The 11772-nt window shown below is 43.9% G+C and overlaps 1 protein-coding gene across 4 annotated transcripts; it reads right to left on the bottom strand.

Annotated features, from left to right (window-relative positions):
- Positions 1-1407: 1407 nt before the first annotated feature.
- Positions 1408-10227, bottom strand: LOC120056210 (pre-mRNA-splicing factor 38B-like). Of its 4 annotated transcripts, XM_039004453.1 has the most exons (6): positions 9430-10227; positions 8015-8083; positions 7423-7574; positions 6777-6837; positions 2731-2966; positions 1408-2600 (listed from the first exon to the last, which is right to left on the bottom strand). In XM_039004453.1, the coding sequence occupies exons 1-6, from the start codon at positions 9652-9654 to the stop codon at positions 1847-1849; spliced, it is 1497 nt and encodes a 498-aa protein (XP_038860381.1). In that variant the 5' UTR covers positions 9655-10227; the 3' UTR covers positions 1408-1846. The 4 variants fall into 4 exon arrangements, with proteins under 4 accessions (XP_038860381.1, XP_038860382.1, XP_038860383.1 ...); XM_039004454.1 differs by lacking the exon at positions 9430-10227 and having other exon boundaries at positions 8003-8075; XM_039004455.1 differs by lacking the exons at positions 7423-7574; positions 8015-8083; positions 9430-10227 and having other exon boundaries at positions 6763-6826.
- Between the last annotated feature and the right edge of the window lie 1545 nt (positions 10228-11772).

The following is an 11772-nucleotide window of genomic DNA, read 5'->3' as shown; positions in this document are numbered from 1 at the left end:
AAAAGGGCTTTATTACAGACAGAAATACTCCAGTTTTATCAGCTGTCCAGGTGGCTGGTCTCAGACAATCCTGCAGGTGAAGAAGCCAGATGTGGAGGTCCTGAGCTGGCGTGGTTACATGTGGTCTGCGGTTATGAGGCCGGTTTGACATACTACCAAATTCTCTAAAACGAAGTTGGAGGTGGCTTATGGTAGAGAAATGAACACATTTCAAACAGCCCTGGTGGACATTCCTGCAGTCAGCATGCCAATTGCATGCTCCCTCAAAACTTGAGACATCTTTGGTATTGTGTTGTGTGACAAAACTGCACATTTTTAGAATGGCCTTTTAATGGTTTAATCAGCATCTTGATATGCCACACCTGTCAAGTGGATGGATTATTTTGGCAAATGAGAAATGCTCACTAACAGAAATGTTAACAAATTTGTGCACAAAATATGAGAGAAATAAGCTTTTTGTGGATATGGAACATTTCTGGGATGTTTAATTTCAGCTCATGAAACATGGGACCAACACTTTACATGTTGCGTTTATATTTTTGGTCAGTATATATGAGAAAGTAGATGTATCTTTATTGAAGAGTAATATATCTGGCTGTGTTTTCAATAACAGAGGATTTGTAATGTACTATGTGCCATTTTCTTGACTATCTTTATCGAGAAACGGTCAGATATAAAATTGATCAGAATGTACAACTTTTTCCACTTTCATTAATTCAAATTCATTGTCATTCAGTACAAAATAGAATATACAAAATACTCAAATATCTCCCTTTCATTGATGTAGATACTTATGGTTTATTTCTAACGGGGACAATGGAGTATGATGCACATTATTACATGGTAGTCCGTCATTTAGCAGACACTACGGTAGTCCGTTATTTAGTAGACACTACAGTAGTCCGTTATTTAGTCATTTAGCAGACACTACAGTAGTCTGTTAGTCATTTAGCAGACACTACGGTAGTCCGTTATTTAGTAGACACTACAGTAGTCCGTTATTTAGTCATTTAGCAGACACTACAGTAGTCCGTTATTTAGTCATTTAGCAGACACTACGGTAGTCCGTTATTTAGTCATTTAGCAGACACTACAGTAGTCCGTTATTTAGTAGATACTACAGTAGTCCGTTATTTAGTCATTTAGCACACTACGGTAGTCCGTTATTTAGTCATTTAGCAGACACTACAGTAGGACAGTTATTTAGTCATTTAGCAGACATTACGGCAGTCCATTATAACCATGGTAGATTACTAGATCTGAAAGTGCTTTGAAGAGGAGCACTCGTGTAACCGAGTGAGATTGTACCAGATAAAACCCTTTAAGAGGAGTACTTGTGTAAATGAATAAGAAATTACAGCTTTAGGAATTTCATCTTCAACAAAACCATAATCACCCCACACAACATCTCCTTTTGTAAAAGTTGTTTTATTAGAAAACAAAATGCAACAGAGCACTTAACCAAACACAGCACAATATCAGTACGGCTCAGTGCATGGTACAAATTCACCTTCGGAGGTTGCTCTGTAGGATTTAAAACATTCTCAGACCCGTATGTACAAAGCAATTTGGAACTTTCCAGAGACAAAACCATATAAAACTTAAAATGGCATTTTTCCCCTAATACAACTGTCTCGAATGAAAAGTAACGCTGGTCTAGAAAGGGAGGAGAAAGGCAGAGAGATAGAAAGATCTACATAAAGTAACATTACGTTGGCCAAAGACAAGTCCAGGTAGTTTCTCGTGCTAATGTTTTCTTCTTCTCTTTTTAATAATACGTGACAGACTACACGATCAAGTAAAACAAATGAATGAAGAGAGAAAGGCAGAGAAGAGCTGTGACGAGCTAAGGGGACTCTGCCCTAGCGTTCTGTGTCGTCCTCTCTCCTCTCTCTGTGCTCTGGCTCCTCCTGCGCTCTCTGTGTTTCCCATGGTCTTTCCCATTGCTGGGCTCTCGTGGCCGGTGGCTCCGCTCTTTGCTGCGGCTACGTTTGTGTGAGCGCTGCTCGCCCTCCCCCCTCTCATGGCTGCGCTCTCTCTTCCTGCTCTTCTCCTTCTCCCCCACCTCGGCCCTGCTCTTGCTTCCACTCTCTTCTTGGATTTCTCCTCTCTTCTTGGACTTCTCCTTGTGTCTCCTTTCCCTGCTTCCGCTCCGGCTGGAGCGCTTGGCCTTCCTCTCCTCCCTGTGCCCCCTCCTCTCATCCCGCTCTTCTTTGTGTCTCCTGTCCTCAGTCTCCCCCTTGCTCCTCTTGTCCTTGGACCTCTCCCTCCCTCTGTCGCTGCCCCTGTCTTTCCTCCTGCTTCTGTCGTTCTCCCCGCCCCCCTCCCTTTCTTTCTCCCTGTCTTTCCGCTCTCCCTTGCGTTCCCTGCTCCTGGACCGTCGCCTCTCCCTTTCTCCTCCCCTGTCCCTCTCTTTCTCCCCTCTCTCTCCTCTTTCCCTCTCTCTGTCCCCTCCTCTCCTGTCCCCGTCCTTACCCTCCCTCTCCTTCCTCTGGCGGTCACGTTCCCTTTCCAGCTCGCGGTCGAAGCTTGGGCCGTGGCGCTCTCGTTCGCGGTGGTGGCTCCTGCTCCTCGACCGTTTGGGGGACCTCCTGGGGCTCCTGACCAATAGAAAAACAGAAACAAACCTAAATATCAGCCTCACGAACAGCAAAAACCCTCCCTCATTGACAGAGATGCGATCCACATAATACAGAATATTCTTCGTAATGGCTTTTATCCATTTCCTACCGGGAGCGTCTACGCCCTTCTGTCGCCCGTCCCTCCTCTGGCACAGGTTCTACCGGCTCCTCCACCTTCTCGGGAACCTTCCGGGGCCTTGCCTTCATCTGTGTGTCAATCATCTTCTGCACAGGCACCGGGATGCGTGGGAAGAGTGTGGAGAACCACTCCAGCTTGGTGAGGAACGACCGGACCATCTCGCCGATGGTCATAACGCAGCCGCCTCCGGCCTTCACATCCAGCTCCTGAGAACATAGAGAGGGGGTATTGAAAACATTATTAACACACAGATGCAAATCAGAACTACAAAAGACATTGTATTCATTATCATATTTATTCAGCATATCTTCCTAGTCCCTTGTTTTTTAAACACTTGCCTCCATGACTCAATTAGAAATCAAATATAATTTGTGATGACCAAGTACTGAACCTTCACCTCTGATTTCATCTAGCTTAATATGCTCACATATCAATCCTTATCATGTGTTTGCTTTATAATTCAACTTAGTGCCTGATACTGACTATAGGAAATAATAGTATGGAAATGGAAAAATGGTTTCTCTCATTTAATCTGTCTGGCTGTCCTGAAAAGTCTGTACTTACACTGTGAGCTCTCTTACACAACGATATGTTAGCAAAATAACTGAAAACACCCTGGGTTGCATCTCAATAGTCTAAAGTGGCTTCCTCTCCTCATCGCTTCCTCCATCTGCACTAGCATTAAAAGAGGAAGTAAAGATGGGGGTGAAACAAGGAGAGGAAGCGACTTTAAACAATTGAGATGGATCCATAGGCAGGCAAAAAATAAGGGTTAAGGAAAGTTTTTTGCTTCCTCCTTCCTAGTTCTCTCGACAGTCCAGGGAGACGCTGGCCACAGTGCAAGTACAGAGTGGAGGCATGTAGGTAGGTATGTGCACAGCAACTACAGAGAGACCAGGTCTGAATGGGTAGAGAACAGCCGTTTTGCACTCACACACGCAAACCAACAGTGCTGAGAGATACATTATCCAATTCACCTGCTGCACAAGGGGCATCTAAAGAAGAGAACATGGGAATTAGCCAGTTGGGTAGGATGTCAGGTTCAAATAATGCATCAGAACAAGAAAGTAGGCCTGGTTGCACAGTCTGACAAATAATATCCAGCCAATTGAAGGTTTGAATGCAGAGAGAGGATACAGTGCATTCGGAAAGTATTTGTTACGTTACAGACTTATTTTAAAATGGATTAAATATTTTTTCCCCCTTATCAATCTACACACAATACCCCATAATGACAAAGTGAAAAAGGCTTTAATACAAAAAAAATAAAATACAGAAATACCTTAGTTACATAAGTACTCGGGACCTTTGCTACGAGACTCTAAATTGAGCTCAGTTGCATCCTGTTTCCAATGGTCATCCTTGAGATGTTTCATCAACTTGGTTGGAGTCCACCTGTGGTAAATTCAATTTATTGGACATGATTTGGAAAGACACACACCTGTCTATATAAGGTCCCACAGTTGACAGTTCATGTCAGAGTAAAAACCAAACCATGAGGTCGAAGGAATTGTCCGTAGAGCTCCGAGACAGGATTGTGTCGAGGTACAAATCTGGCAAAGGGCACCAAAACAATTCTGCAGCGTTGAAGGTCGCCAAGAACACAGTGGCCTCCATCATTCTTAAATGGAAGTTTAGAACCACCAAGACTCTTCCTAGAGCTGGCCATGCAGCCAAACTGACCAATAGAGGGAAAAGGCCCTTGGTCAGGGAGGTGAGCAAAAACCTGATGTTTCTATGTGGAGATGGGAGAACCTTCCAGAAGGACAACCATCTCCGTAACACTCCAACAATCAGGCCTTTATGGTAGTGGCCAGACGGAAGCCACTCGTCAGTAAAAAGCATGACAGCCCGCTTGGAGTTTGCCAAAAGGCCCCGAAAGAATTCAGACCATTAGAAACAAAATTCTCTGGTCTGATGAAACCAAGATTGAAGTCTTTGGCCTGAATGCCAAGCGCCACGTCTGGAAGAAACCTGGCACCATCCCTACGGTGACGCGTTGGTGGTGGCAGCATCATGCTGTGGGGATGTTTTTCAGCGGCAGGGACTGGGAGACTAGTCAGGATCGAGGGAAAGATGAACAGAGCAAAAATACAGAGAGATTCTTGATGAAAACCTGCTCCAGAGCGCTCAGGACCTCAGACTGGGGCGACGGTTCAGCTTCCAACAGGACAATGACCCTAAGCACACAGTCAAGACAACATAGGAGTGGCTTCGGGACAAGTCTCTGAATGTTCTTGAGTGGCCCAGCAAGAGCCCGGACTTGAACCCGATCAAACATCTCTGGAGACCTGAAAATAGCTGTGCAGCGACGCTCCCTATCCAACCTGACAGAGCTTGAGAAGATCTGCAGAGAAGAATAGTAGAAACTCCCCAAATACAGGTGTTCCAAGCTTGTAACGTCATACCCAAGAAGACTCAAGGCTGTAATCGCTGCCAAAGGTGCTTCAACAAAGTACTGAGTAAAGGGTCTGAATACTTATGTAAATATCATATTACAAATTAGCAAAAAAAAAAAATCTGTTTTTGCTTTGTCATTATGGGGTATTATGTGTTGCTTGATGAGGGGGGGAAACAATTTAATCCATTTTAGAATAAGGCTGTAATGTAACAAAATGTGGGAAAGGTTAAGGGGTCTGAATACTTTCCGAATGCGCTGTACATCTACTACAAAGTTCTCCTCAGAAAATTGTTAAATTATATTAAAAGGTGCTACACATAGGATTCTTTTGCATTGTAATTTCAGAAAATGTCCTTTACATATCTGGCACTAATAATGGAATGATAGTGTTTCACAGTATTACTTACCCACCAGTGTTGTGATTGGCTGTTATATAAGTGCCTATTGATTTTTCCCACCGGAGTGGCATCTGCTATCAAACTGGGAAAGCTGTTTCTGACTTTGTGGCTGTGTTAGCTAGTGGAAATGGCTGTCATTTCCTGTTTGGATTTTTTCCCCTCCAAACACTCTTTGCTCAATTTCAGTTTATATGTGAGAAAACAAGCACTGAATAGTGCAGGGAATCGTTGTACCATCTAAATCACGGTGAAATGCATTTTCAATATAAAACAATATTGTTTTTACAGCTGTTTGAAACTGGTGGACCAAAACTGAAAGTAACTTTTGTTTTGGACCACCAACTTCAAACAGCTGTAAAAACAATATTTGTTGTTATTAAAATATATTTCACAGTGATACAAATGGCACAATGCTTACCTACACTATTCAGTGCTTGTTTTCTCAAATAAATTGAAACTGAGGAAACATTGCAGAATTTTTGCAACCAGGAAATGGCAGCCATTTCCACTAGATAACACAGCCAAAGTTAGAACAGCGTTCCCATTTTGACAACAGATGCCACTCCGGCGGGAGAAATCAACAGGTGAATATCCAATCACAACACTGGTGGGTAAGTAATACTGTGAAACACTATCATTCCATTATTAGTGCCAGATATGTTAAGGACATTTTCTGAAATTACAATGCAAAAGAATCCTATGTGTAGCACCTTTAAGTAGGAGGGTGTCAGATAAAAGAAAACGAAGCAATGGATTTATGTGTTGAAATATACGTGTTGTTATATTTTAAAATAAAACGTGTTAATTAGAATAAATAAAAATCTGAGCCTGGGAGAAACAACGTTACACATTTCAGTGTAAAATGTCAAATTGTGCAAATTAGATTTTATTAATTGAGTTTGTGCAACAAGTCCTGATTGCATCTTGGCAAACACAAAGGGCATGCCTTTAGTTAACAGAATTTGACTGTATGGTTCAACTCTACGTCAAATATACTTACCCTGACAAAAACAGGCAGCAGAGCAGAGTGAATGACCTAACTACTCAACTTTGCGCGGGGGGAGGGGGACTGGGGACAATTAAGCCAAATGAAGGCAAAGGTGAAAAATCAGCTCTGAGCATCACAACGAGGAGAGAACTGAGCCAACAGTTTGGATCATGCCAGACTTGTTAGTGAAAGGTAGAGAAACATGAAAGTATTACCCGTGTGGACATACCTCCTCATCATCCAGGAAACCATCATACCAGTCCACCAGGTCTGCAGGAGGCTGGGTGTATCTAGAGGAAACACACACATAACACACTATTGAGCATCCCATTGAATAACACATGTAGACGTCTTTGACTTCCGCCTGCAACTTGACGCCAATGTTAACTATCTGAAGGTAGATACTGTTTTCACATTTTTGTCATTTAGCAGATGCTCTTATCCAGAGCGACTTACAGGAGCAATTAGGGTTAAGAGCCTTGCTCAAGGACACAGGCAGATTTTTTTCTTCTTCACCTAGTCTGCTCTGGGATTCGAACCATCAACTTTTCGGTTACTGGCCCAATGCTCTTAGCTGCTAGGCTACCTACTGTTGTCTGCGAACAAATCTTGTATAACACCTCTCTATTCCAGGAACAGACATGTAGTTAATTTAACAACACATTAATAAAGAGATGTCGGAACAAAATGGTATCATTTAGGCATGCAACTAAACACTGCAAAATGGCTGCTGAGCATTTCACAAAGAGGTTGCAACCCATTAGAACAGGGTGAGTGAAATGTATTTACAGCCAAATAAAAACAAGTCCAATAGGTTCTATCCTTTGTGCAAACATTTGCCTTTTACATAAACCAAAATGTAGGGCGAGTCGTACCTTATGTACATGAAACCAAGTGCTCTGATGTAGGGCGAGTCGTTGTGAGTGATCAGTCCCATCACCTGCTTGCGGGTCATCTTGAGGGTAAACAGCTTATACAACAGGCAGAAGGCCGTGGACACAATGCCGCCCGTCCCGACTCCACGCACCTGAGAACAGAGGTTCATGTGTCAAACGTTTTGGTTTTTGGGACCAGTGTTCCTAACATATATCTGAAGTGGACCTCTACGTTTTGGGGGGAATGATCGTTTTTCAACATGGTCCTACTCCACAGCTAAGTTAAGTGTGTTGCTTGCGTTTGTCATCTATCAACTACTGACTTTTGATGCGTGTATGTATGTATGTGCACCTAACTAAGATGCTCTGGATAAGAGCGTCTGCTAAATTACTAATGTAAAAAATGTAAAACGTATGTTATGCACTTATGAACACAATTAGGCAGAGAATAGCTTCTCTGGTCAAGATGTAACATAGATTCTGTTGACAGCTAAAGCCATTAAATCAGACATAAGTCAGAGAGTGACTGTTACCCCCATCATCGGGGACAGAGAAACAGGGGGAGGCAAAAGGCACGTACTTTCTAACTTACCCCTCCGCACATTCCAGTCTGTCCAGCAGTCTTCCTGCTACCTTTCTCCCAGGGCTCAACATGAGTCACCTACAGAAACATTTTTTTTTTAACACAGTGACCCCATGATGCTAAAATCAATGCATGTGAATCACATTCAGGTTGCAGAAGTCTGTTGTTTACCTCTGGCTGAACGCTGGGCACATCAGGAAGACGCCTTTGCAGCCCTTTACTTTCCAATCACATCAAAATAATTTAACAAATGCTAAATATACACTCACTGTACATTGTTTTTAACAGGCTTTATCACAGTTGCAGTCGACAGCATGTTTCAATTACAACACGTTTCTGTCGGCTTTCTTTTGTTACACACAGGTGTTATACACAGGTGTTAGGATGCCTATTGACATTCTAGAGTGTCTAATGCTACTTCCTGATGTGCCCAGCGTTCAGCCAGAGGTAAACAACAGACTTCGGCACCCCGATTGGCTGAACACGATATGCAACATCTGGGACTAGCATTCCTAGGCATTAGCCATGGTGGAAAATAGTGCTTCATAAAGTACACACATTACACCTTTTTTTAACTGCCTTCTCGCCATTAAATTGCGACTAGGCGGAAATCGACGCCTTTGCAGCCTGAACGTACAAACCGGTCCACGGGGGATACAATGCCTTTCGACAGTAAAATTAAAAGACTCAATATCGCCATTTGCCCGCCTTTGGGTTAGTTCGAAGCATGCTGGATAGCTAATTAGCGCAGGTGGTCGCCCCAATTAACCATTTGAGAACAATTTCTCGCTGATATGAAAAATAGCTACGTTTCTTATGTTTCCAAAACCGTACTGCAAGCGATACTTGTTCACGTTCAAGACCGAGCGTGCGTCGGTGCTACAAAAATATTCCGGGAAAGATCTCTTCAGCAATACTAATTAGGCGCTAAATGTAGTTAGCGTGTATTAATAGGCTAACATAACGAGTTTACCTGACTGGCTAGCCAATTAACCAGCTGACGTTAGCTAGGTTTGGGAACGTTAACTAGCTATAGTAACGTTAATTCCAACACAATTTCAATTATCAGCAAATTAACTACAGACCGTACAGGAAAACTTAAGAGATGTTTGCTAGTTAACTTAGCTACATAGCTAACTAACGTTGCAACCCACTCAAATGAGTAAACAGAACTGAAAATAGGGTCGGGTTAGCGGTAGCTAGCACGCTAGTGAAGTTAGTTAGCTAACAAACACGTTAGGAACCATTTGAGATGATACTGTCAAATTATAATATGAAAAACAGCGTTAAGCAAAAGCTAGCTACCTGCCACTGAATCATTTAGCCAGTTAAGTCAGCAATTTACCCATACGTTCAAACCGCTACCGAAGGTAGCTAACCAACTTTAGCTAGCATAGTAACGTTAGCCAGCATCGTCTGGTTACCTTGAAATATATTTCATCCACCACCTCATGGTAGGTTTTCAGTTCATAGAGCTGAACCTTGAAATATGGAGATGAGAGCACGTTGGTGAGGACCATAGGGTTCAAGTTCATAGTCTTTTCGTTGCCCCAGAGAGGCAAGTTGTTGCCATGTTTTCCAGGGTTAGGGCCAATCTTGTTCACAGCCTGTCCTTGTTGCTGATTCCCGGCTACAGTGTTGTTGGCCATAATGCGAGGATCCCAGGCTGTCGATCCACAAATGCGGGAAATTAGCCGCTATCTGCTAACGCTAGCTAGCTTACACAATCGATGCTTCTGACTATAACGCCATTAAAGCGGGTTTTGAAACCGTCAATAGTTGCGGTAAACTATGTTCTACAATAACCTAGCACCAGATTATGGCCCACAAAACCCTACTTTGCAGATCTATCTTCCTAACTGAGTTTCTTCGGCAACAGTAGGACAAGATGGCACGCACGTAACTGCCGCTGCCGGGAGAAGACCGGAAAAGGCAACGAACGCCTTTCGTCCAATGAGTGACTTTCGTGAATGGGTACCAAAGTACAGTAACTGTATCGAGGAATTCAAGATCTTTGGCTCACTGCATTCACTGATTGGTGAGCATGCAATGATAGTTGTTTTGAATAATTGACTGTAATTTATCATAGTAATACATTTCATTATGTTTTTCTCCTGTTCTGTGTGTTTGGGGCAGAGGAGGAGACGTTGAATAGGTCATCAATCAATCAAATGTATTTATAAAGCTCTTTTGACATCCGCCGATGTCACAAAGTGCTGTACAGAAACCCAGCCTAAAACCCCAAACAGCAAGCAATGCAGATGTAGAAGCCCGGTGGCTAGGAAAAACTCCCTAGAAAGGCAGGAACCTAGGAAGAAACCTAGAGAGGAACCAGCCTCTGAGGGGTGGTCAGTTCTCTTCTGGCTGTGCCGGGTGGAGATTATAACAGTACATGGCCAAGATGTTCAAACGTTCGTAGATGACCAGCAGGGTCAAACAATAATGTGGATGTGGATGTAGAGGGTGCAACAGGTCAGCACCTCAGGAGTAAATGTCAGTTAGCTTTTCATAGCCGATCACTCAGAGTTAGAGACAGCAGGTGCTGTCTTCGAAAACAGAAGGTCTGGGACAAGGTAGCACGTCCGGTGAACAGATCAGGGTTCCATAGCCGCAGGCAGAACAGTTGAAACTGGAGCAGCAGCACGGCCAGGTGGACTGGGGACAGCAATGAGTAAAGCCAGGTTGTCCTGAGGCATGGTCCTAGGGCTCAGGTCCTCAGAGAGAAGAGAGAATGAAAGATAATTAAAGGGAGCATACTTAAATTCACACAGGACACCGGATAAGACAAGAGAAATACTCCAGATATAACAGACTAACCCTAGCCCCCTGACACAAACTATTGCAGCATCAATACTGGAGGCTGAGACAGGAGGGGTCGGGAGACACTGTGGCCTCGTCCGACGATACCGCTGGACAGGGCCAACCAGGCAGGATATAACCCCACCCACTTTGCCAAAGCACAGCCCCCACACCACTAGAGGGATATCTTCAAACCACCAACTTACTACCCTGAGACAAGGCCGAGTATAGCCCACGAAGATCTCCCCCAAGGCACGAACCCGAGGGGGGCGCCAACCCAGACAGGAAGATCACGTCAGTGACTCAACCCTATCAAGTGACGCACCCCTCCTAGGGGTAGCATGGAAGAGCACCAGTAAGCCAGTGACCCAGCCCCCGTAATAGGGTTAGAGGCAGAGAATCCCAGTGGAGAGGTGAACCGGCCAGGCAGAGGGCGGTTCGTCGTTCCAGTGCCTTTCCGTTCACCTTCACACCCCTGGGCCAGACTACACTCAATCATAGGACCTACTGAAGAGATGAGTCTTCAATAAAGACTTAAAGGTCAAGACCGAGTCTGCGTCTCTCACATGGATAGGCAGACCATTCCATAAAAATGGAGCTCTATAGGAGAAAGTCCTGCCTCCAGCTGCTTGCTTAGAAATTCTAAGGACAATAAGGAGGCCTGCGTCTTGTGATCGTAGCGTACGTCTAGGTATGTACGGCAGAACCAAATCGGAAATATAGGTAGGAGCAAGCCCATGTAATGCTGTGTAGGTTAGCAGTAAAACCTTTAAATCAGCCCTAGCCTTAACAGGAAGCCAGTGTAGAGAGGCTAGCACTGGAGTAGGTCATATTCTCATCGTCTCCTCGGCCCAGATACTGGTTCAATGTTGGGGTAGCTACTGTGTCTTTCATAATTTGCATACATTCAGTCCTAGCTGTGTACACAAGTAATCTGTCAATCTTTGATTTATGCCGACTACTCTTCC

The sequence above is a fragment of the Salvelinus namaycush genome, chromosome 11 (assembly GCF_016432855.1).
Source record: "Salvelinus namaycush isolate Seneca chromosome 11, SaNama_1.0, whole genome shotgun sequence".
In the NCBI taxonomy this organism is placed as follows: domain Eukaryota; kingdom Metazoa; phylum Chordata; class Actinopteri; order Salmoniformes; family Salmonidae; genus Salvelinus; species Salvelinus namaycush.
The sequence above is the reverse complement of the archived record's forward strand: the minus strand, read 5'-3'. Positions and strand labels throughout refer to the sequence as shown.